This window comes from Protopterus annectens, chromosome 5.part0 (assembly GCF_019279795.1).
Source record: "Protopterus annectens isolate FY-2018-M chromosome 5.part0, PAN1.0, whole genome shotgun sequence".
NCBI classification, from domain to species: Eukaryota; Metazoa; Chordata; order Ceratodontiformes; family Protopteridae; genus Protopterus; species Protopterus annectens.
The window spans coordinates 749610572-749638560 of NC_056735.1; the positions used below are offsets into that span (position 1 = coordinate 749610572).

The 27989-nt window shown below is 35.6% G+C and overlaps 1 protein-coding gene across 8 annotated transcripts in view; it reads left to right on the forward strand.

The window, feature by feature from the left end:
• Positions 1–27989, forward strand: part of GRIA4 (glutamate ionotropic receptor AMPA type subunit 4) — a 2450678-nt gene that overhangs the window by 1503614 nt on the left and 919075 nt on the right. For all 8 annotated transcript variants that reach the window (XM_044072595.1, XM_044072594.1, XM_044072591.1 and 5 more), the window contains exon 6: positions 20808–20966. In XM_044072595.1, the coding sequence (XP_043928530.1) occupies positions 20808–20966 (159 nt within the window). The remainder of the gene's footprint in view (positions 1–20807; positions 20967–27989) is intronic.

Sequence of the window (27989 nt, forward strand, 5' to 3'; positions counted from 1 at the left end):
GTCTACACATTACCTTATGAAAAAACATTTTCCTAACAGTACCACTACACAAGAAATGCACACACATACACACACTTCAGATACAGTAACACATGCAAACAACTTTTATGCTACATGTGATACCACTAACGTAATCTATTTGGCTAAATGTGAAAGCTGTGAAGCCTATTATGTGGGAATGACCACACGTAGACTCAAAGATCGGGTCTACAATCATATATATGATATACGAAAGGCAAATACAAACAATGCCTTAGCTAGACATTGTCAGTCATTCCCGACCCATGTTTTTAAGTTTAGGGTCTTACAGATTCTGTATCCCAATAGAAGGGAAGGTAATGTATTAGGAACCCTTGAGTTGAATGAGTTAAGATGGATCTTAACCCTTAGGGCACATCTAGAACCTGGCCTGAATGTAGCCCTTAGTATTAGACCTGCACTCCTATAAATAACCACTGATGCTATTTGCCTTGTGTTTTTGTTTCACCTTTCTCCTCCCTTGTGCTCCCTTACACAAGAGCCCTGGGTAGATTGGGCTAAAGTCATAACAATTTTCTATGATGCAAACAGATCTTGGTTTGAGTTGGCTTTTGACTGTTGATTTATGCTTTTATGCAATATATCGATATTTCATTTATATTGTGTATATTAGTTAATTAATTCTACTTATGTTTTTTCACAGCCTTTACATTACCACTCACTTCCACCCCCCCTTCCCCCTTCCCTTTCCTCTATTTGTATTTTGCATTCATAGCTTATGCTGATTTTATTCGTCTGCATATAAGGACAGTATATACTTATTTATTCTGTGAATATATTATATATATACCATTTGTTGGGTTAATCTCATTGGACATGAATTTTGGACTGACATTCTTAGTATGGAAATGTTTTGAAATTATATACATAATTTAGGATAATATGATTATTTTTATTTATAAAAAATGTTTTTAACGTGGACTAAATGAGTTGATTTCATATATGGTCTGATGAAATTTTGAGAAGTTCTTGTAGTGTTTTACTAACTATGACCATTTTTAAAATGTGAATTTATTTCTTTAAACTGATTTAAATTGCCTTTGTCTGCCCAATTACTTGTTAATTAGGGCGTGTTTTTTATATATAAGGACAAGGTATAATTCTGTTTAATGTAACCTGATGAAGCGCACTAGTTAGGTGCGTGAAAGCGCTTGTTCTGTCCTGAAATAAATCCATTGTTTTATTCATCGTGGTGGTTCCAGTGATTTGTCAGATTACTCTACTATACTTTTTCGCTGGTACCTTTGGATGGTCGTGCTGGGTTTGGTGCTATTAGTATTGGCTTGTTTGTTCTTGTTCCTGGCTAGCCGACACACGATGGAAACACCAAATATTGAACTTGACTATGTCCCTGAAAATACTGGTGATGTTGATAATTGGAATGAGCTGTTCCATCAACGAGAGAATTCTCTCCTGAATTTTGATACCAAAGGTAATACTTCATCAGCGGTAAATTCAAATATTGAAGATCTACAAGAATTCTATGGAGCGTTAAGGAGCCTGGAAAATGATCTCTATAAGCTTCACAGGCTTATTTGGCAGAGGAAACACCTAGAGGCGTGCTTGCATTTTAAAGTCATCCCGCGAGGCATGCGCGTCCTCTGCATGCCGAGCTATGGAGAGGCTCATCCGGAGCTCCTACGGAGGTGGCAACAACTAAATATTGACCTTGGTAACAACTATATCAAGCTTCTTATTGATTATTTCCAGCCCATAGAGAATGAACTTATTAACAAAGTTGAAGGTGAGCACAAGAATTTGACTTTACTGTATAAAAGTGACTTTTGTGTGTCTAAATTGAACAACATGTTGAAACAACTAATGTTCTATAGTAACAAGCTAGAACAAATTAAGCTTAGGAAGCTTAAACGGGACTGTAGTGATTTCCAATCCGGCCACATTTTTATGTGGCCGAGGTTTAATGAAGCGGTTGCCTCAGGGGAAACTAATGAGCAGACCAATGTAGTTTCTAATGGCACAACCAGTACGACTAACCGAACTGAATCGGTGAACAGTGTTTCTAACAGTGTTGTTTCCACTTTTACTCAATCTGAAGTGGATATTGCTTTGTCGACTTCTTCAATACCTTGTAATCAACAGGGCTTAAAAATAGTAACGGGAGGAGCTAGACCTAAGGATGGTGTACATCAGTTGAATATTGCCCCAGAAGCAGCGACTGCTTTAAACTTCCCGCTTCCCTACAAACATCGGGCGCAGGCGCGCTCGACAAGCAGAGGAAGGGGCAAACTCAAGATGTCGGGCGAGAACCGGGATACCAGGAAGAAGAAATATTAAATACATTGTATTTTAATATGTCGTCTCGAGCCTTAACTGAAGCAGAATGCTCAGTACTAAATAGGGGACTTTCTTTCATTCCCTCTAGAGGGAGTGAACTATCTGATACCCTTATCATGCTCCGCAAATTCACCAGAAAAGTGGCCCTCAAGCTCCTATATAAAGACTCTGGTAATGATGAATGTACGTACAATGCTACAGCTTTAAAAAGAAAGAGTACTTTTGTGCCACCTCTACCAGGCTCTATTGAATGTTTTCAACGAGCTTGTGAACATGATTTTTATGTATATTATAGAGAGAAGCGACACAGAAGACTATTTGTGAACTTGAATAATGCACAGAAACATTGCTTGGATTCTTTATGTAATGATGACAGTCTGGTGTTCAGACCAGCTGACAAAGGGGGGGGCGTTGTAATAATGGATGCTAACTTTTATAATGATTTGATGAAAGAGATGTTAGAGGATGATATGGCCTATTCTCTAATAAGCAAAATAGAAGTTGCCTCGATTATTAGAAACGTTCATGATACGATATATGATCTTTTAATGTCTAGATGTGTTGACAAGTGCCTATATGAGTTTCTAGATATTGAGGCCCCGTTGATTCCTATAATTAAAGGGCTGCCTAAGGTGCATAAAGGGATATACCCCCCGCCCTTACGACCAATAGTATCTGGAAAACATTGGGTCACTGAGCATGCCTCTCAGTATGTACAATCTAAGTTAGGCCCATTAGTAGGAATGGTACCTACCATTTTGAAAAATTCATTTAAATTGTTGGAAGACCTTAAAGATGCTTCCTTGCTTGAAAATATGAAGTCAGATACCCTAATGGTTACGTTAGATATAAAGAGTTTATTTACCAGCATACCCAACGAGTTTGGTATTGAGGCTGTTAGGAGTTGTCTAAATGAATGTGATAGCATCAATAATAATGACCAGCTAACTATTTGCACCTTGTTGGATTTAATATTAAATAATAACATCTTCATGTTTCAAGACAAGGTATATAGGCAAACATGGGGGGTAGCCATGGGCACCCCCTGTGCCAATGCCTATGCGAATATAGCAGTCTACCAATGGGAGAGGATGTATATTTTTAATGACAAGAATTTCATTGCTAACGCCATTTTATATAGGCGATTTGTTGATGATATCCTCCTCTTTTGGAATGGTAGTGTCGAATCTCTGCATGATTTTGTTAAATACATGGGGTCTGCTACATCCTTTCTTGATTTTACATATGAGCTTTCTTTCATCAGTGTCAATTATCTTGATGTAACTATAACCAAGAACAGTATGAATGAGATCACAACCTCCCTATATAGAAAGCCGTGTTGGAGGAATGGCATACTCCATTATGAGAGTATGCACCCGAGGCACATTTTTCCTAATGTGGTAAAAAATCAGATGGCTAGCGTAACCAGACTGTGTGATAATGTTAATGATGGTGATTGTCTATTGGATTTTCAAGCAAAATGTTTTATAAAGAGGGGATATCCCACTCAGTTAGTAACGAGACTTAGAAATAATGTTACATCTGTTCAGGGAACTTTTTTAGAAAAGTGTCCTTATAGATATCCTACCAGATTTCATAGAAGTATGGTACAATACGATCTTAAATACACCAATGATGTAAAATACATAAAGGACATCCTATGTAAGAACTGGAAATTGCTTAGTATGAATAGAGATCTGTTAAAAGTGGTAGGGGAATACCCTAGTTTTAGATATAGCAACTGCTTTAATTTGAAAAGACTATTGTGTAAGGAGAAAGTGTTACATGTGCCTTCTGATATAAGGGTCAAGTTTAGGCAAGGAACTTTTCCCTGCAAGAAATGTTGCACTTGCAAGTTTATTACGGTTGATCAGAAATATGAAAACATGGAGTTAGGTATTATGTTCACACCGAACTTTTATGCTACATGTGATACCACTAACGTAATCTATTTGGCTACATGTGAAAGCTGTGAAGCCTATTATGTGGGAATGACCACACGTAGACTCAAAGATCGGGTCTACAATCATATATATGATATACGAAAGGCAAATACAAACAATGCCTTAGCTAGACATTGTCAGTCATTCCCGACCCATGTTTTTAAGTTTAGGGTCTTACAGATTCTGTATCCCAATAGAAGGGAAGGTAATGTATTAGGAACCCTTGAGTTGAATGAGTTAAGATGGATCTTAACCCTTAGGGCACATCTAGAACCTGGCCTGAATGTAGCCCTTAGTATTAGACCTGCACTCCTATAAATAACCACTGATGCTATTTGCCTTGTGTTTTTTTGTTTCACCTTTCTCCTCCCTTGTGCTCCCTTACACAAGAGCCCTGGGTAGATTGGGCTAAAGTCATAACAATTTTCTATGATGCAAACAGATCTTGGTTTGAGTTGGCTTTTGACTGTTGATTTATGCTTTTATGCAATATATCGATATTTCATTTATATTGTGTATATTAGTTAATTAATTCTACTTATGTTTTTTCACAGCCTTTACATTACCACTCACTTCCACCCCCCCTTCCCCCTTCCCTTTCCTCTATTTGTATTTTGCATTCATAGCTTATGCTGATTTTATTCGTCTGCATATAAGGACAGTATATACTTATTTATTCTGTGAATATATTATATATATACCATTTGTTGGGTTAATCTCATTGGACATGAATTTTGGACTGACATTCTTAGTATGGAAATGTTTTGAAATTATATACATAATTTAGGATAATATGATTATTTTTATTTATAAAAAATGTTTTTAACGTGGACTAAATGAGTTGATTTCATATATGGTCTGATGAAATTTTGAGAAGTTCTTGTAGTGTTTTACTAACTATGACCAATTTTAAAATGTGAATTTATTTCTTTAAACTGATTTAAATTGCCTTTGCCTGCCCAATTACTTGTTAATTAGGGCGTGTTTTTTATATATAAGGACAAGGTATAATTCTGTTTAATGTAACCTGATGAAGCGCACTAGTTAGGTGCGTGAAAGCGCTTGTTCTGTCCTGAAATAAATCCATTGTTTTATTCATCGTGGTGGTTCCAGTGATTTGTCAGATTTATTTTCTGCATTGCAAACCCTTTAGTTTATTTTTAAGAATCTGAAGAAAAAGTAATATATTTTGAGAAGTTTACAGAGAAATGTTGGTTTTATTGTTTATACATGTATGTCTATGGCGCTGTGCTTGTCAAACTTCAGTTATTGGATCACTAGTATACTGTTACTGCTTTTTGTATTTAAACTACCTAATAGTTGATGTCGGCAACTGTGGAGATTTCCATATCCCAAAGCTCCAATGGCACTTGTCAAAGAAGATAGAAATGTCCTAAGGTTTTAGTAAATTTTCCACAGTGAAAGAACCCTGCCACTGCCTACTTACTCCAAGTCTACACATTACCTTATGAAAAAACATTTTCCTAACAGTACCACTACACAAGAAATGCACACACATACACACACTTCAGATACAGTAACACATGCAAACAACACTAAATTTATCCCCTTAGATAGTTCTTACTTTACCACTCACATGGAAAACTCACACATACTAACATCCTTTAAAAACATGAACCCCCCCCACACACACACACACACACACACACATGCACACACACACACACACACACACACACACACACACACACACACACACACACACACACACACACACACACACACACACACACACACACACACACACACACACACACACACACACACACACAAACATATAGCTAAATTGATGGATAGATAAGACAGAGGCAGAGATATAGATTTCCGACATTATCATTTGTTGCCCTGACAAGAACAAAGTCATTATGAATGAATGCGGTACAAGGCAATGGGTGCAGAAGCATCTGCTTTCTAATATCTCAGAAACAGATTTCTGAGACAGATATCACACCATACGGTAATGTAAATCACCAAAAAGCGCTACAGATGAAAAAAGGTCTTCTCTAAGTAGTTAGTCATAAATATTTAAACATCCTCTTTATGAACGCACAAGTTGTAGTTCAGAGCTCAGTTTTAAAATATTAAGAGTTTTTTCAATTACAGAGCAGAACAAATCTTTAATTTCTTGAAGGGCAGCCCATCTGGGTACTTTCAATGCTGCAGTCAGACTTTAATTAGTTTGATCAATCGTAAACTGCCAGTCTGTGCATTCTACAATTAATTGCTTTTACTTATTTGTCTCCCACCATGCCAGTAAGGGCTTTCAGTTTAAAATATTCTGTAGGTATTTGGTCTATTCCAGAAATTGAATGTTTTACATATGAGCATATGATATTTAGTTGTTCATCCTCTGTCTCTGACACTGTAGATGTATAAATGTGTCATAACAGTCATAATGTTTGCAAATTAATTCAAAATGTTTTGCCCTATTTCTGAATCTCCCGTCATGTCTCGGTAGAAATACAATGCACTCTTCCTGGAAGGATACAGCTTTTCTACTTGCTCTGGAAAAATAGCATAACATTTTTGAATTTGGAACTGCTTAAGTACGGGCAAAACACAAGATTTGAGAGAATTTTCAGTTTTAGACCAGAACACTCATTGGCTATAACTTATATTTCAGAATTTTGGATTTTGGATTTTTGACCAGAACACTCATTCATTAGAATTAATGTATTACATGTAAACTTGTTAAGTTTAATCTACATGGTGTTTTATGCTTACCATCTGTTTTAATGTTCTTACATATAGGTGTAAACTGTAATGAAATCACAGTAAAAGGCTGAACTTTGACTAATGAAAACAAAAGTCATGTTTATTTATTTTGCAACAATCATAGATCAGTGTACCTAATCACATTTAATGCATAATAGGCCATGTCTGTACCTTGAGGTAAGGCCAGAGCTTATTAGACTAAGAATTAAGTTGTAGTAACAGAAACTGCTGAAATATCATTCAGTAGTGATAGCTGAACGAACATACTAAGATGTTTTAAATGCATATACAAGAACACCATGCAGCACAAAAGTACTCACCACAGCACTCTAATACAGTGCAATTGATGTTATTTTTGGTCCATAGTCTCACAGAAGACCATTTTCTGCACAAAGCCTTCATCAGTATATTAAATGCATATACTCCAAAGTTATTGAGAAAAAGATAATCTACAGAAAGCATTTTGTGTTTTAGACAATTTACAAAGTACAAGAAAGCAGCTTGCTTTACTATTATATACCATTTTGAAAACTTATATTCAGAAAGGTTGTTCTGCAAGTATCAGAGTGGCATCTACAGGAGGTTAGAACAGCTGCATCAGAGCTGATTTTGCTCCAGTTTAGTTCCTGGCAAGCATGCCTTGTGTGCAGTCTTCATGTCCTGTATGTGCCCGTGTGGCTTTTTACCAGAAACTATGGTTTTCTCCCTCATGCCAGAAACATCCTAGTAGCAGAATTGAAAAAAAATTGCAATCTGCCTGTAGCTATGTATGTGATATGAAAATCAGTACATTTATGCTTATTAGGATGGAACAATGGACCATCCATTGCTTCCCTTCCTCAGGTCATTTGATTGTCATGATAAGCTTCCTGCTGTCATTTGTAGAATACATTAGGTATCAGAAATTTCAAAAAACAAATGAATCAATCAATAACATTTTAATATTGTCTTCTTACTCAGAAAGCTTTGTTGAAAACATATATCAGATGATAGAGGGCTGTCCATAAAAATGACTCATTGGTGGATAATAACAGTAGGCGGGCTGTAGTCAAGGTGCTCACATTTGAGGGGGATTTGCTGATTAGGAACTTCCTTGGCCCAAAGCAAGACGTCTTGCAGCCCTTCACTTATTTTTATGAAGTTATATGAAAACTGTGGACACACTGACTACCACTTTTCAAAGCTAGGGATTTTAATGTTGTGTCAGATTAAGTTTTTGATAGAACCCCTAAAGCTAGAACCAGATTAAAATGATACCAAGAAGCAATCTGGGCTTTGGTCAAGAAATTCCATTTAGTAAATATTTGGCAAGCTATTTGTCCAGGATTCCCAGATTTCTCGTATTATTCTCCGCAACTGGATATGCTTCTAGTCAGCCATACCTTGATAGAGGGAATATAAGTCTGCTATATATCCTCTTCAGTATTTTCTGATCATTGTATGTTGACATTAAGTGGGGTGAAGCTGCTTCACATCTCTAACTCAGGCAGGGCTAAGCTTGACCCTTTGGTTCTTAAATATCCTGTTACAGCTTCTGCCTTAACACAGTGTGTGGACACCTATTGGGGCACAATGGAGGCTGGGCTAGTTGGAACATGGATAAGGTGAGGTATGTTCAAAGATAAACTGCTGGTGTACACAACATTCCTGTGACAGAGTGAGAGGAAGCAACTGTTGAGGGACCGTTTATCCCTGGTATCAGATAGACAAGGTTGGCAGGTACAAGAGAGGGCAGTGTAAGGACAAAGCCCCTTATACTGAGATCTCCATTCTTAGATATAAAAAAAAATGGATATCTGTTACAGCATCAGTTTTGGAATAAGCGTGAAATTATCATACTGGGTCCAAAAAATATCCTCAGTAGAGTTACTGGATCTCCACCTCAGAGAACACAGACAACAAAAAGTCATTAATGCATTATCAAATGAGCAAAGTAGGTTAGTATATTCATCTCAAGGCATAGATGCAGTTATGTTTAAGTTCTATAGGGGTATACCAACAGCCTAGGGAAACTAACCAGAATTCCTTTGGAAATTTGTTCTGGGATGTCAGCTGGCCTGTTTTAAATGAGGAGTGAGGAAAATCTCAGATGTACTGATCATCCGAGGGGACATTAACAGTGCCATCAAAGCTTTAAAATAAGGTAAGACCACACAGGACCAGATGGTCTATCAGCTGACGCCTATTAACTCCTTCAGATCCAACTGGCTGTGGTTTTGCTATACTTATGCTACACCAGTCTAAGCTCAGACATACTTCTACCAAGTGCTAGAATCACCAGTATTAAAACTTTCTTAAATGAAGAAAAAGACCAAACCGAACCATAGAGCTATCATCTTGTCTCGCTCATGTCAGTTGAAACAAAAATACAGGCAAAGGTCATTGCAATGAGATTGAATAATGTCATAAAACAGTTGATTTCCACAGTACAGCAAGGTTTTACACATACTGACCTTAATAAGGCTTTTTTTAAATATTCAATAACCCTGCCAGTACTCAGAAATCTCAACAGCAGCATTATTTTTAGATTTTAACAAGGTCTTTAACTCACTGTGGTGGGACTTTATTTGGAATGTTCTGCAGTGGTTTGGAATACCTGAAAGTTTTTTGGCTTGTTATAAGCTGTAATATACATGCCATGCCCGCTAGTGCAGGTGGTTACTAACAGTGTTACTCCACACTGTTTTCAACTTTTCAAAGGAACCAGGCATTGATGTCCTTTGTCCTCATTTCTGTTCACCTTAACAGCAGAAGCACTAGGCTTGCTATTTAGCTAGTAGTTTGGTCATTGGGGTATTAATTAAAGTTCGGGATGGGTTGACTAAAAAAACAGCCTGGTTTGCCAACAACTGCACCCTCTGGGTACAGCCACAGGTCCAACACAAAGAAATGTTTAAGTTTCTGCATTAATTTGCTGAATGTTAGAGACTTAGTGTAAACCATACCAAATTCCTACTAATATCCCTGAACAATGCTTCCAGTAGTCTCAAGCCCCTACTGGGAGGATTTGTTTAAAATTTGCCAATGCTAATACTACCTGGATATCCACATATTATCCTGTTTCCCAGAGAACAGAAATTACTCAAAGAGTTGGAATATACATGTAGCAAAATTCATACATGGATGAGGTTGAATTTACCAGTGCTAGCCAAAATAGCAGCTACAAAAATGATTATTTTTCTCAAATTTCTGTTTACAACTAAGTGTCTACCAAGGATACAGATTCACAAAATCACGGTGCAGATTCAAAAAGGAGTAATGCACTTTGTATGGGATAGTAAACAATCCACACATAGCAAAATAAAATTTGATGATGTCTAAGGAATATGGTGACCTGGGGCTGACAGATATGCAGAGCTACACACAGGCTGTAAATGCAGTCCACTTAATCCAGGCCAGAATGAAACTGAGACCACCACTGGTATTTCTGAAATGTCTCTGGTGTTTATGGCCAATACTAAGCTTCAGGTTCATAAACGAATCTGGGACCCTGGTGGATAGAGATTAAAACGTGTAAGCTTTCTATGTAAGGTAGGCCTTTGCCCCCTAAGTTACATATGTTGAAACCCATCTCAGGCTCAAAAAGGAAATATATGGAGAACTCCCGAATCTGGGCCATAATTTTGATTAAGGCTGAAATATTTCTGAGGGGGCTATTTTGGCAGGGTCAGGAACCATCTTTCCATATCTAAATGTTCTGAGCAGACTGGTATTTACCAACCCCCCTTGGTGGCAAAATATCAAACTAAAACACCTGGGAGATCCCATCCTCAAGGCTGCCACTTATGTCCCTAGGAAACCATTGTCAAGCCTGTCTGTTAAAAATGTTTTGACTTTTCTGTTTACATTAACCACAGTTATCAACTATGCTTATTGTTTTTTTTTTTTTTTTTTTTTGCTGGTTTATTGCTGACTTGCTAGATATTTTTATGAATAGTGTTATAATGAAATGTTATAATTTTCAACATAATGAAACATGAAGAGTGAAAAAAAAATAACTTGAGGACAGACGTTACACATGCCACCACAGCTGATTCACACAGCTTACTATGTGTGACAACACCCTACTATCTAGACTATACAGCCAATTAATATAAAACATATTTAGCATACATACTCTATAAAATCATATTATCATAAATATTTATAAATGTTTCATTATCTACCTAATAACGTCAACATCTTTACAGTTTGCACACCATTTATGTATGCCAATGAATATTATTATTATTTTGTAATATCATAATTGCTTAAGCTATTATTTTGGGGGGAATAACACAAAATTTCATCCCTGCTTAATGTTGTGCACATTCTTTGCTGTCATCTACTGATGATATGCAACAAAATACAATATTCAGAGTGCTACTCATTGCAACCAAGAAAAGTCAAGTTGAAAAGCAGCATCTCTGCAATCTCAGTACTTTCTTATTTAGTAACCACAGTAGCGCAACAATTTATATTCCTCTTATTAAATAACAAGTTGTCATAATTGTCCCACTTCAGTTTTCTAATTATAACTAAAAAATGGGGAATCCCAAAATGGAATCTTTACATTTCTGTGTTTACATACTTAGTAACACTATTTCTGCTCGTTGTAGTCCACATCTAAGTAATATCCAGTCATAGTTACAATGTAACATGCTATATTTTATTTCATTGAGGTGTAACCCATAATCTAATACAGAGAACGCCATAACTGATAAAAAAACTTCCAGTGACCTGATGACCTTCTTCCGAAAATGGGCACCGGGTTTCCTTGTTTTGTATTGCTATGTACAAACCCGTATTGCTACTATCTGCTAGTCAAATAAATTAATAACATGCTGTGATATAGTAGTGATAAAATTAATGTGCAGTTATAATAGTATCTGGTGGTAGTTCAACATAATGACATATATTTAAAAACTATTCTGACTGTCAAAACATCGCATTTATATTTTTAAAATTGCTGCAAAATCAACATACATTTTTGACAATAGTAGATGTATAAATATATGGAGGTAGTATTCTCCAACAAAAATTAATTTAGCCTCAGTGGAGACAGTGCACCAAAACTAATCATCCAAATTCCACAACTTTTTTAGTTCCAAGATTCTGTTCACACTTGTCTGTTGTTACACATACCCATTAGCTATTAGGCCAACAAAATGAAGTATGCACTTGTAGGTACCAGCAGTTTTCTATATAGTACACCCCTTTCTCATTTACATTTTCTATCTCTCAGATGCATAGAAGTTCTCATCTTCTGCACAGCCTTGCTCATGTAAAAGCAGCACATATGCAGTGTACAATATCGACCACTTCTTCCATGCTGCAAGTAACCAACTGTCTAATTTACAGTAATTTTGCAGTGTTTTGCAGTTCAAAATCTTTTGTTTCTCATATGTAATTACCATGCAAACAATTTCCACAAGGTTGAGAACCCACAGGTACAGGCTGTGAAGTATTTATTTATTTAACTATTTACTTATTTGTTTGAGTTTGTTAAAGAGGTAGAGCACTGTTAACAAGTAGTTTCTGCATGGGCAACTAGCAAAATGCAGCAACATGCAGTAGATTGTACAGATATAAGTACAAACAGATAAAAGAACATAGAGGCAAATACAGTAATACAGTAACAGGAAAAACAAACATTGAAGCAAGAGAAGCAGAGTAGAATGTACATAAGGGTATAAGGAGAGGAGAAGTATATTAAAAAAATATATGTGTGTGTGTGTGTGTGTGTGTGTGTGTGTGTGTGTGTGTGTGTGTGTGTGTGTGTGTGTGTGTGTGTGTGTGTGTGTGTGTTTGTCTAGATATATTACAAATGCAGGTATAAAGCAAAGTAGAATTGATATATATATATATATATATATATATATATATATATATACAGGTATAGAGAAGAACATATATATAGGTGTACAGTAGAGTATTATAAATGTGTATATATATATATATATATATATATATATATATATATGTGCGTGTGTGTGTGTGTGTGTGTGTGTGTGTGTGTGTGTGTGTGTTCTGTTGTGACACAGTCAAACTAAGGCATACAGAACTAATGTTAGGTCTATGCTCCAACATATTTAATGCAGCAGTGGAATGCATTTTTTGGCAGTACCTGTGCACACCCCCTAATGGCAGACTTCTGTTGGAGAGATCTTATCACAACCTTCCACTAGAAGTGGCAAACTGAAATTGGACACTCAGTCCCATCCCACAAAGTCAACAAGTCCAGCAAAACCACTGTGCAGATCTAAACTGCCTGATACACATGTAGGACCTTAGCAATCTGTGTCATGGACCATTTTCACACATAGGACCTTAGCAATCTGTGTCATTGGCCAGCTTCAAATGTACATCTTTTAAATGTTGTGATGATTAATATACCAAAAATCCACCAATAGCTAAATGAATCTAAGTGATACATGTTTGAAATATATTTCTGTACATTTTGGCCATACAAATCCAAGGTGCAAAATTACACCCCCTATAAAAATAAATAAATTAATTAATTAATTAAAAAAAAAAAAACAGGAAAAAGGTGATTTTTTTTCTCAAGGTGAAAGTCCTCAACTCCACCTATGCAGGAGGACAGTACCTCTTGTAACACCCTAATGTAAACAATCATCTACAAGTTCAAACTGCAAACCTCCTTGTAGTGACTACTGCCACCTATTATCTTCAATTTTGGAGAAATGTATGGAACTCTGCTTTCGCACTCTTGGCTTTAGATCATGTGACTAAATTGTAACACTCCCCTTTTTTCTTTTTGCTATGAAGTATCCCAGAGTTGTGTTCCAGACCAAGTTCCATTTCTGCTGTCTTTCTTTTAAGCAAATAATCTTTGGAAATGTCTTTGCCTGTTGTATACAAAGCTTCTTTTCTGATGCTGTATCCCAATGATGTTTCAAGTAAACATCAGATTACATTCCTGAGGTGTGATTCTTTTCCAGCAGGCTGTTAATATACACTACCACCCCCCCCCAAAAAAATGGTTCTTTTGCTTTGAATATCTGTTCCAACTTTGTATATTTTATATATTTTAGATATGTAGGAAACTCCAACCCTCCCCCCAAAAATTATATCATCAGGAAAATAGTGTATCATAAGACTGGTAGCTTCTTCCACTGAAAGTATTTTTTTCTTCTATGTCAAGTAAAAATAACAAGAAACCCCTTCCCCTATCTCTTTTCATGAGTGCCTTTTTACTTTTCTGCACAACATAAGATGTAATTCCCCTTACAGAAGATAAGATACATTCTTGCTTAGTTCACTGCAGTAAACTTCCAGGTAACTCCTTGGCAGTACCTGTGCACTCCTACCTTGGTTCTTATCAGTGCTTCTTAATTGAAAACAGTCTCCTTCCCTCACTCACTGCAGATAGCCCCAGTTATTCACCTCACCATACTACATATTTGTGTAAGTTACTGCCACTAAAATGTAAAGCCAAGGTGCACAAATCACTTAGTCATGATCTGCTCGACAACCTGCCTTTCAAATCACCCGTGTTTGCATACTTTGACCTCCATTGTCTTCACACCCAGCAACCCCTACACATTCGGTTTGCAGGTATTATCTCACTAGTATGAAGGTGAGGTTAGTCATAATATATGGCCCTGTATTCCCCTCTTCCAACACATAGACACTCCCATCACAGACACACACACACACACACACACACACACACACACACACACACACACACACACACACACACACACACACACAGCACACACACATACGCACACACACACACACACACACACACACACACACACACACACACACACACACACACACACACACACACACACACACACACACACACACACACACACACACACACACACACCTCTTTTGCATTTTTACATACAAACACACATCATGATCATCATCATCAAAATATCAACTACCATGAAAACCCTGTTTAATATTTAATGGACTTTTTGCAAAGTGTATCATTTTATATCAACCAGTTTTAAACATTTGTTAATCTGGATGTCCTATGAGTTTCACCTGCATCCCTTTCTTATTCCTTTTAGTGTATTTCTTATCGGTGTGTGTCTATTATGTTCTGCAGACCCTCAACATTTTTTATTTTTTTGTGAAATGGTTCAACTTGTTTTATGGCCAGTGATTCCTTTGCAGCATTGCCGAGAGTGTTCAGAGAAACTGCAATGGACTTAACTCAGAAGTCCATAGATAACTTTCTGGTATCTACGAGCGGTGGAGCTGGTGGGTCAAGAGCAGCAATGAACCCCCAAAATCGTGACAAAGGTACCAGTTCAGTGGAAGCTATATCCATGGCATTTAACAAATGGAAAGAGGAGAGGAGATATCGACAGCAAAATCCTTTTTTGGTCATTGGAAAAAAGAATGAAGTGTCAACAACACCGGAGGTACGAGAAATGTATACATGGGCTGAAAAGCTGATTTTTAAGGAGACTGCTGTGTTTCTTAATCTCCAAAGCCTTCAAAGGTATGTAATCTCGAAGTGACTCCTTGGGGACTTCGAGCAATGAAAAATCCTTCTACTTCCTTTGACTTGACTTCTGAGGAAATCAAAGTGTTTTATGAAAGATGGATTGCTTCAGCGCATAACTGCAGCCTTGAGTGGGTTTGCATTTTAGTGGAATGAGATATGTTAAAGAAGCAAAAATTGAGGGAGGAAATTAAAGAAGTGCGTAAGGACATTGCAAATAAAACAACTAATGATGTGCTGCAACAATTTTTAGTAAAGACTAATGAAAAACTTTTGGTGTATGAAAAGGAGGTTATAGAAGGGACAAAGAACAAACTATTCAGGGATTTGCGTGATTATGACAGTAAGTGTGCCTTCCAAGTGTCCACCAGTCCCAGGATGAGACATCAGAGGGTGCAGCTTGAAGGAGGAAGAAACATTATAAATAGAAGTGGGCGTTCGTACACCTCAGGCAAAAGCAGAGCTTCCATGACGGAGGGTAAAACTGATTTGGATGAATATCCAGTCTTGCCACTACCAGGGAATGGGAATTACATGAAAACTTTTCATGGAGCTCCAGGGAACTGTAAACAGAGCTGGAATGGGCAAGAACATAATAAAGAACAAAGCAACTATCAGCGGTCAGTTAAGCGAGGTAAATGGGACTGATTTAAATGTGACTGTAAAACCTAAACTTGATTATGTTGTTAATTTGTCTGGCCATATTTTGTCAGAATGTGAACTGGAAGTTTTAATCAAAGGCCAAAAATGTGTACTAACTGTTTTGCCAAGATTACATGAGTTAAAGGGGGACATTTTTTGTTTAAATCGCAAATTGCATCTAATGGACAATTTTAAGGGTAAACAAAATACAACTATATTATGTGATGATGCAAGTGTATAGTCTGATTGTAGTGATGAAAATTTTTTTTCATGTCATTCTAGTGAGATAAGTCAATGCATATTGTAAACTGAATACAGAGAATGTTAAAGTGAAAAGTGATGTTATGCCCCCTCAAAGAAATGAAAGTATAAGACATTTTGGCATGTCACTTAATTACAACATTGAAAAGGAATTGTATTATTTTCTTAGAAATATTAAAATGGTTAAATATAATTTAAGTAAAAGTGAATGGAAATGTTTAAATGATTTGTCAGAAAAAAAAATTAATATTTAAGCCAGCCGACAAAGGTGGCAAGTTAGTTATTTTACACTATACTCGATATTTAACCACGTGTTACACACATTTGAAAAACAAACAGGATTATGAAAAAAGTGGACATGGATGAGTATAGGAAAGAAGATGGGGAATATGTTGATTTAATAAATAAAGGTCTTGGGCTTCATTATTTTTCTTATGAGTATGTAAAACACAAGTTTAAGATAAAAAATTCTACAATGGCTCAATTATTTTGTGTCTCCAATATCCGCAAAGATTTGTCTAACCCCCTGGGAAAACCTATAGTCTCAGCCTGTGAATATTTTTTACACAATTTAGCCTGTTTTTTACATCAATATTTGTTACCTTCAGTAGAAAAGTTGCCATCCTACATTAAGGACGTGTTTGACTTTTTAGGTAAAGTTAGGGATATAAAGTGGCTAAAGGATATGTATTTCATTGTAATAGACATAGTTAGCTTATATATTAATATAAAACATCAAGATGAGATTAAGGCTATAGCATTTTACTTGGGGGATACTCCAGTAACTCAATACGTTTCAGACTTAATTTTGGTCTGTTTAAACAATAGTATATTTGAATTTAATGGTAGCCTATACAGACAGCTACAGGGGATGGCAATGGGGGCAGCATTTGCCCCCACATATGCCAACATTTTATGGGACATTTGAAAACCAATATATTTATACTAGTGAATTTTTCTAAAATATTTGAAAAAGTATTTTCAGTTTACTGATGACTTGATATTTATTTGCAAAGGTGGACAAAGTCAAGTAATAGATTTTTATTAAAAAACTAAATGAGAATGATGAAGGAATTCATTTTGATCGATTGCAAATGGGTAATGAGATGCATTACCTAGACGCAACGATAAGGGGAATAAAAGGAAGTCATTTAAGAACCAGTATACATAGAAAGTTTAAAGGCATTTAAGAACCAGTATACATAGAAAGTTTAAAGGCATTTAAGAACCAGTATACATAGAAAGTTTAAAGGAGCAAATGATGCTTTACATGGAGAAAGTTGTCACCCTTCACATACCATAAAACCTATCCCATATGGGTAATTTTTAAGGGTGAGAAGGTTATGCAATGACTCGGTTGAAGCTAGGCTGGAGATGAATGAAACTTTCAAAAAATTTTGTATGAGGGGTTATAACGAAGAAGATGTAAGGAAATGAATGGAAAAAGTTAATAGTATTAGAAAAAATTAAAAAAGTTGCAGGAGAGAAAATAATGAACAAGAATGTATATACTTTACATCTACTTATACCCTATTTTCTGAAAAAGTCATAGATCAAGTTAAATATTTTTGGAATATGTTAAAAAGGGATGTTGATTTTTTATAGAATAAAAAGTTAGGCTTCTCCTTCAAAAGAGGCAGAAGCATAAAAGACTTTTTGGTCCATGGCAAATTCAGGATGCCTGTAATGACAAATACTAAGCAGGTAAATATCAAAGGGACATTAAGTTGTGGTAACTGTAGTGTTTGTAAGTATATAGTGAAGGATTTTACAAGTATTAATGGAAAAACATTTCAATGTAGTGAAATATTTAATTGCAACATGGAGGGAGTAATATATGGCTTGAAATGTCCATGTGGCAAATTTTATGTTGGGGAAAGTAAAAGGCATTTCTCACGCAGGCTGAAGGAATATATAAGAGATACAAAAAAATCAGGCAAGTTAGTCCTACAGCAATTCATTTTAATGAGTGTCATAATGGGAACCCAGAAGGGTTGCAAACTACAGTACTAGATAGAGTGGAAATTAATAGTTTTATGACTAATCAACAAGTGAAATATTTAGTAATAAAGAAAGAAACTATGTTAATTTTAAAGTCTGATACTATGAGCCCTAGAGGCTTGAATCAGGAATGCACTTGGAAATGTTTGCTTTGCGTTAGAATGAGCATCTCGATTGTTTGATTGTTTTACTTGATTGTTTTATTGCATAATTATATTATGAAATGGGTATATAAGGGAGGGGTAAAGTGTTATAGCAATAACCCACGCCTGGGTGTGGGTAATGCGGGATTTACCCATGGTTGGAGTGGTTTGGTCCCGAGGGCGAAGCCCAAGGGACCAAACAAAGACAACCGTGGGTAAATCCCGCATTACCCACACCCAGAAGTAGGTTATTGCTATTATACTATGACATTATTTAAGAAAAGAAATAATTACTTTTCTTAAATAATGGCATTGTATAATGCCTCTTTGCTGCCCTTCCACAGCTGCCTGGCATCCGCGGCAGTTCTGATGTACTGCACATGCCTATGCAGTACATCAGAGCTGTGGTCAAAAGCAACGGAGAAAGCAAGATCTCCATTACTTTTTTACTGTTTCGCTATGTTAAATGGGTTTAAAATAGCGAGACAGCTTTAAAATAAGCAACAGAGATGTCCGTTGCTTATTTTAAAGCTGTCTCATGATGCTAAACCCATTTAACATAGCGAAACAGTAAAAAGCAACAGAGATCTTGCCTTCTCCGTTGCTTTTTTTTAAACCTGTCTCGCTATGTTAAATGGGTTTAACATAGCGAGACAGCTTTAAAATAAGCAACGGAGATCTCTGTTGCTTATTTTAAAGCTGTATCGCTATGTTAAACCCATTTAACATAGCGAGACAGGTTTAAAAAAAGCCACGGAGAAAGCAAGATCTCCGTTGCTTTTCAAAGACTGTGCTGCTATGTTAAAGGAGCTTAACATAGTGAGACAGCTTTAAAAAAAGCAACGGAGATCTCCATTGCTTTTTTTAAACCTGTGTCGCTATGTTAAACTCTTTTAACATAGCGAGACAGTGTTTTAAAAAAAGACTTGTACTAATGGAAAAAGTCCGGGCGACCGGACCTTTTTCCATTAGTATAAGTCGATTTACAACGTGCACGCTGGCCAATCAGCGTGCACGTTTTGGAATATTAATGGGGGGTCATGGTATAATAGAATGTATACACTGTTAAAGGCTGTAATAGCCAAGACACTAGAGACTTGAGATTTTCATGTTGTCTTTTAATTAAAGTTATTTTGGCTTGTATTTCATTGGCCTGCTGTGTGTGGTTATCATATTCCAACATTTTTTTTGTTTTTTGTGAAGTGGTTCAACCAGTTTTAAACATTTGTTAATTTGCATGTCCTTTGACTTTCACCTGCATCCCTTTCTTATTCCATTTAGTGTATTTCTTATCGGTGTGTCTCTATTATGTGCTGCAGACCCTAATGTGAGAGTGGACACTTACCTTATTTCTCCACTTTGCCCAAGTTTTAAAGTATTCTGGTACCACAGACAGCATCATATTACACAACATCTTGTGCTGAACTGTGACTGCTGGTATGAGTACAGTTCTTAGTCCATTCACTTTTGGTGCGCACGCACATGTATTTTCACTGCTGAGTTTTTTTTTTCTTTTTTTTCTTACCTCAAGTGTCTCTTAAGCTATTTGTTGTTTTAAGCTGTATTTATTGGCATGCTAAACTGTGCATCCATCCACCCCAAAGAGCCCAAAAATGAATAATCTTAATCATTAGATGAATTAATGAATGACCCAGTGAATGAATAATAGAACAAATGATTGAATGAATGAACAAATGAACAAATGATTGGATGAATGAATGAATGAATGAATGAATGAATGAATGAATGAATGAATGAATGAATGAATGAAAGAAAGAAAAAATGGAAAATTCACCGGATGATTTCTGTAAAAGCAATCTAACTTTCTATGCTTGTAGAAATCCTGATATTCTGAATAATAACTCTCTGCTGGACTGCATTAAATCAATTTGTCTGCGAGCTGTTGGAGTGCTCATCCTTTGTGCTGAATGATAAGCATGGTGAGAAAATGTATGAAGATCACAGAAGGTGGCAAACCACAGTGGCTCACACAATAGTGATCGGCCACAGGCAAGATAAGGAAACCTGAGCCTCCGCCATAAAAATAGCATCTAGGAAAAACATTCTGGGAGTAATGAGGTCATTAAAATTCTCGGTTTATTTTTGTCTTTAAATGCTCTCTTTTGGAATTAAACAGCTATAATGGATTTGTTCCTTTAACTTCAAATAATTTGTGCAGAAGGAGAATGTCACTATGAAAATGTTACTTTACCACTAAACTGCTAATTTGTACTTGCAGTGGATATACTCATTTTCTTTTATTATTCTTTGTTACAGGGCTTCAAAGATATTTCTTTGGAGAGATTTATGCATGGAGGAGCTAATGTAACAGGATTCCAGTTAGTGGATTTTAATACCCCAATGGTTAGTAAACTAATGCAGCGCTGGAAAAAACTGGACCAAAGAGAGTACCCTGGATCTGAAAGTCCTCCAAAGGTAAGAGAAAGTAGTTTATTACTAAAATTATTATTGTACAATATGTCTCAAGTTTATTTCAGAATCTCACGGCATCTCCGATTTAAACTCTGTTGTACTGTTTACCAAGGGAAGTTTTTAATTTTATTATTTTTGTTTTAATTGCAGCCATTGATAACTGCATGAGTTTAATGATACAATTAATCTTTTCAGGCATGACCTGATGTAAAGATGGCACTTAACATATATCATTAAAGCTGATTACAGTTGAAGACATAAAAAGCAATATTAATGTGTCACTGCTAAGGTAGAAAATAGTGTAATAATAACAATCAATAAAGCAGGAATTGCCTAATGCCTGGCAACTATACTTTCATACAGATTAATTACAGAAGGAAAGCTCTGGAAAAAGACCTTCACTGAAATCACAGTAGGTGTTTATTTTATTTAGTTATTTTTTGTAATAAGCCAGTTAGCTGTAATGTCATAAAAGCACTTCAGCATATTTTTGGTAATAAGCCAGTCAGCTGTCACGGCATAAAAACACTTCAGCATATGTTAATGAACCTTTCTGTAATTACCTGTTTAAATACATCATTCCAAACTAACAGCTTATAGCTGGCTTAACAAATTAGACAGCCCTTCTAGTTCAAAATAATAACTTTCATATCTTAAAATAAGTCCTCCTAAAGTTATGTCTGCTGTTTACTGAACTGCAGTTTCATGAAAGGATATCGATATTCGATATGTGGGTGACCAGTTCTAGTTATTCTTCTACTTTTTACATAAACATCCAACATCGAGTGCAGCAATATCATCCACAAAAGTCTGAAAACAATGTAACTAACACAATCCTAGTCATGTGCTAAGAAACAGCCTTAGCGCATGCACAATCTAACTCTTAAATAGACAAAATCATCAACTTTTGCAGGGATGCAAGTCCCCCTGCACCTTACCATACCCCCTGCTAATTAAATATACTAACTCCAGGATCCCACAAACATGGAATAAGCGCAAATTTCCCAACCCCTGTTTGTGCAGTCTCACATACCTGTTGATCAGCTGCCTAGTCAAGCTTATGCAATTGACTAAACAGCTGTCCACCTTATACACACTCAGTAAGTTCACTAACACCCATGGATATAGTTGTAGATATAGACATCGAAACAGACTACATATATATATAGATAGATATATGTAGATGTATAAAATATAGATTTATATATATATATATATATATATATATATATATATATATATATGTATATATATATATATATATATATATATATATATATATATATATATAGATATATATATATATATATATATATATATATATGTTGTGTGTGTGTGTGTGTGTGTAGAAAGAGAAAGAGATCTGTATATATATATATATATATATATATATATATATATGGATATCCAGGTTTACTTCAAAAGGCTGATGCAGGAGTGATTATGTTATGTCGCATTAAGTTTTGTGTGCATCTGAAATTAAAAAAAAACACCGTTAAAGTGAAGAGACATTCAGTAAGATCTTGTTGATTTGCAATGTTTTCCCATTACAGTAATTTGGAAAAGGTTTTGGTAAAAGTGTTGTAAAACATCTCCTAGGGGAACAAAACTAGAGTGTCTGTACTAAATGGGCCACATGTGCTCTAGTTAACATAATAAGTACATATCAGATGGTTATTTCCCACTACACCTGTCCTTGATATTGTTTGAAAAACATTGTAAATATGACTTTATGCATTTGTTGAACAAGAAAGAATCTAATGTAGAAACAATTTATCTTCTTCTGAATACTGTTTATTAAAGGAATTACACTATAAAGGGAACTGAAAGATATGAAGCACAACAAGGGTGGGGGTAGTCATTATGTTTAAAATGATTACGTCATCAAAATAAATGTGTTTTATGTGATGGTTTCTGGAAGAATCTTCCATAAACTGTGCAAATATTTCCTACTTAAAAATCAATTTTTTTACTGAAAGACTTTGTTGATCAAGGGCAGATCTCCCTCAAGATGTACCTTTTTTTGAATACACAAGTCTCTGTAGTATCGTCCGTGTTCAGAATTCTGAAGATTCATAAAAACTTAGAAGATCCGACATTGAAGCCAATTGTTAATACAGGTAGATCTAAGACTCGCCCTCTGGTCACATTTACTGGCCTTACCTGAAAACATTCACTTACATTTTTTAAATACTTGTGTTAGGATTCATAGGACTTTTTATTGAAACTTAAAGAAGTTATCTATAACAAAGACCTTTGTTTCCTTACAATTAATGTGGTTAAACTTTTTAACATAATTCCCCATGATATAGGGATAGAATGGTTCCATGAATTTCTTGTTGAATCTACAGATTTCTCACCAAGTAAAATTAACATTTTAGTTTTATTGATGGAGACAGTGTTGAAGAAAAATATTGTTTCTTTTTCTTTTTTTTTTGAGGAACAATATTACCTGCAAACTAAATGAGTAGCTATGGGGGCTGCCTGTGCCCCTGTATCTGTTAACATTATTATGCTGCAGTGGGAGAAGAAATTTATTTCACCCACTCTTGTAGTCTGTTGTGGGTTTTATATACCCGATTTTTGGATGACATTTATATTGTTTGGAATTCCTCGCCTAATAGTATTGTTGAATTTATGTGTTGTGTTAACTCAACTGCTACATTTTTTAAAGTATATTTATGCAACCAACATAGATAACATTAATTACTTGGATACAGAAATAACTAAAGACTACAATAAGAAAACGTTTATTACAAATATTTTTAGGAAACACACATATTCAAACTCCAGGTTGCATTACATTATTTGCCTTCTTTTTCACCAAAAAAGAGGAATTGTTAAAAGCCAATCTGTACATTTGGCAAGGATGGTGTCAGAAGATGGCTTATTTTTAAGGGAGTGTGACAACTTAACCAGTATGCTTTTAGCAAGAGGTTGTCCCAAAACACCGGTCTTTGAGATTTGTAGAGAAGTGACTACCAAAAGAATTCAATGTTTTTATTGCTCCCTTGTCTGGCTAAGCAATGGAAACAACTAATAAATGAACAGGCGAAAGGGCTAATTATTTTGATTCTTTTATTATGACTTTTAGTACAGACCACTGTGAAATTAGAGCCATTTCAAATAAAACTGAACAAATTTTGCGCACATATGACAAGAATTTGGAAAAATTTGATAACAAACCATGTGTTGTTTATAGAAGGGTAAGACTATAAAAAAAAAACATTTTAGAGACTGAATCTCATAGTTCTGTGAACTTCAGCAACCAAAAGTATGACACCTTTTAATGTGGAACTTGTTCCCATTGTAAACATGTTTTGGAAGGTAACAAAGCGAAGGCAAGCCACAAAGGAACTCAGGCAAAAAAAGTGTTGTTACCTCACATAGAAGAGCTTCACTTTTAAAAAGTAACAGCTGATAATTTTGATGTCACTTCCTTTTCAGCTAGTTGCTTACGGAACACTGATATATTTTAATATATACAATAAATTACATAAATCTGCCTGTTCTCAACAGTGCCATCCCACAGTAACACAACCAAGTATTATCCTAAAATGATTTTTGATACAAGAAAAATATTAAAAGTCATCAAACTATTAATCACAAATGAGGGTAATAAATGGTAAATACAACACATTAAGAAGAATATATCTAATACATGTGTTATTAATACTAAAAGTATTTCGATGAAAGTAATTGGGTCTTTGCCCTCACAAATTGGCAGTTCAATTTCTTAGATAGCTATTATATTTCAAAATTACAGAGATATTACAACACTCATTTAACCCAGGAGGGGAAAAAGCATTTAATAACAACTGCCATCCTGGCCTTGTATCAAAAATCATTTTAGGATAATACTTGGTTGTGTTACTGTGGGATGGCACTGTTGAGAACAGGCAGATTTATGTAATTTATTGTATATATTAAAATATATCAGTGTGACATCAAAATTATCAGCTGTTACTTTGCCTTCAATGTTTTGGAAGGTGCTGAGATGAGAATGAACAAACACTTGGTAAAAATTTCCTTCCAATGTACTTGTTATTCTTTTTGCATAGTGCACATAGCGAAATACCAAAAATTTTGTGTTTTTATGTGGGTAAAACAGAGAGAAAGTTAAAGGAGTGGATTTACAAACATCAGTATGACATTCAATGTGTGATTGTCAACAATTCTTTGTACAAACTCCCAATTTTTTTATTTTTTAGGGGTGGAAAGAATAGACAAAAACCCACAGCAAGGTACATGGAGTGAATTCCTTGAATACAAAGAGTTGGTCTGAAAAATCAGGCTAAATGCTTGTAGTTATCCAGGACATAATGAAACTTTATCAATTGGCAATATAGTTAAATTGACGTCTTACATAATGTAATTTTACTGACTGATTTTTGGTTAGCAGATCATTTTTAGATTGATGTATTTTAAATGGTAAAGACTTTCTTGTGCATTTATTTATGTACTGTGTCACCTTATAACTAAGAAATGTTGTCATTGGTTGTTTGGGAGCATGTGACTTGGTAGCAGAATTAAAAAAAAACTTTTGGTGTACTTGACTTAGTATTCTGATGAAGACTTGTGTTATAGACAGATGAAAGCATTCAATTTTCTTTTGGTGAACAAAACTTTGACTTTCACTTTTGACTTTTACTTTATTTAGTGGTTGGTTTCTGTTGACTGGGAAACATTACTGACAGTTGTTTTCTGAGTGAAACCTGGTTAAGAACTGTGACTCACAGTTTTACAAAGGGTGAGAATGATGGATGGGGAACACATTGGCATCAGGGTTAAGATAGCCATGCCTTTGCTAGATTTAGCAGTTTACAATTCCAGATATTATGATATTCTAAGAGGCAGCACTTGTAACAGGATAAGAGGAAACAAACAAGGACTTGTCCCCTCTGCTGGTATAAAGGGATAAAGCCCTGCCTATGACCTAGATGACTTGTTTTTTTTATTGCCTCTGGAGGAGCAGGCCAGGAAAGACACTGTAGACCCCAGGGATCACCATAGACAGTTGCCTTTCTAAGAGGGAAGCACACCCCTCTCTTACACCCTTTATATGCCATCTCTTGGAAATATCAAGGGCAGGTACAGAGAGACAATGACAGTGCTGCTGCTGCTCAACTGTTATATCTGGAAGAATAACTAGGCCTACAGCTCTCACCTCCTTCAGGTATGTGCAAGCCATCTGGATGGGTGTGTGGGTAGGAGAAATGCTTGTTGTTTTCTGGGGATCAGGGAAGAAAGGAAATGAATGAACATAGGAGTAGCTGAGAACTGTAAGTGATATTGCTGACTTTGTAGATGATTTTTGAGTGCAACTATAAATCTGCTTTTGTGAGAGTTGGTGAGTTGTATGTTATTGCATGCTTTGGGGGTATTAGTTATAAAAGTATATTTTCCTTATTGATTATGTCCCATGCAGAGCTTAATAAGGTGGTAACATTTAGAATTAAAGTAGCACACAGTCAGTGGTACAACAACTAGCACAATCATCTTTGGTGCAGAAAGCTGTAGGTTCTATTACCAAACCAGATAGATCAATTGATGACACTGTACTACAACATAAGGGGGAGGGGGAGTGCTACACTTCTGAATGTGCCATCCTTTGGATGATATGTTAAGCCAAGGCCCCCTGCTTGAGTTGGTGGTAGCTCAGGTAGATGCAATAAATTCCAGGATGCCTATCGAAAAAAATAGAGGAAGTTTCTCAGTACTCTGGCCAAATTTATCCTAGTATAGTGTAAATACCACCTCAGGTTTTCCCTGAAAAGAGGTTACTGGCCTATTGGGACTAACCCAGTCAACAAAGGATAATAAATTAAAATAAATAAACTTAATTAAATAATAATGGATAGTGCAAACTGATTTAGTAGAATCAAAGTAAAGTACTGTAGGAACTATAGACATTGCAATTAATAAGAGAAATGCAACAATGGCTTCTGACAGGGTGTTTGGCAAGAATGTTTGAGATTTTGACTGGTGAGGACAACTAACAGCTACAGGTAGTCATTCACTGGTTCACTTGGTTTGTGTGTAAAACTGCATTCTCAACATGCAAGTCAAAATGTTATCTTTTTTTTTTTAAATCAAAGAGTGAATAATATGTCTTTACATATTTCAGTGCATTATACTCACTTTAAAATATATCCCCATAAATAATGCTTCCCTGACTTAATATGAATACACAAATTCCTTTACCAAGAAATCATAAACCAGCATTTATCTCACGAAAGCATAAACTTTGATGCTGAAGTGGAAGTAAACAAAGCTATAATGTATTAATATGAACATCGTGTTACCTTGCTGTTATAGAATTATATAATAAAAATAATGATGCAGAGAGTTTGTAAATATATTAGTTGTTAAGCATAGTCATGGATCTGAAAATCTCTCTGTGCTAATTAAACTGAGAGTTAATTTCTACATCTTAATTACTTTCATTAAGTATTATTTTTTAATGTAATTTATTTGAAAGTTGTTATATTTGGAACCAGGATCCTGGGCAAATTTGTGATCACCGGTTAACCAGTAGTGTAACACACTAAATTAGCTGATGATTAAAAAAGGAAGTATAGTTTTATACAAACAATCCCTTCTATATACCCCATACCAGGGAATGTGCTGCCTGTACCCCTACATGTATATAGTCAACTTTGGGGTCACTGCACAGGGTAAGGAGATTTATGTCACTCATTTACTTAGTTTAATGAACACATACATTGCTCAAGTGTGAAATGTCACACATACAACTATTGATTTCCTGTCTGGCTCCCCAAGCAACCACTGTAGTTTATAATGCTGTTCTGCTTCTCTGGCAATAACAGCCATGCAGATATAACTTTCAAACTAGACAAAATAATGCATTTAATGCCACTAAAATATACATAAAGATAGTATTAAGTTATACAAAATTATTACAAGTTGACTAAACAGTGATATTCTTTGAAACTGAGTAGTTGCAACAGGCCACTAATCTTACATTGATACTATACTGTGAAAATAGCCATTAGGTAACATGCA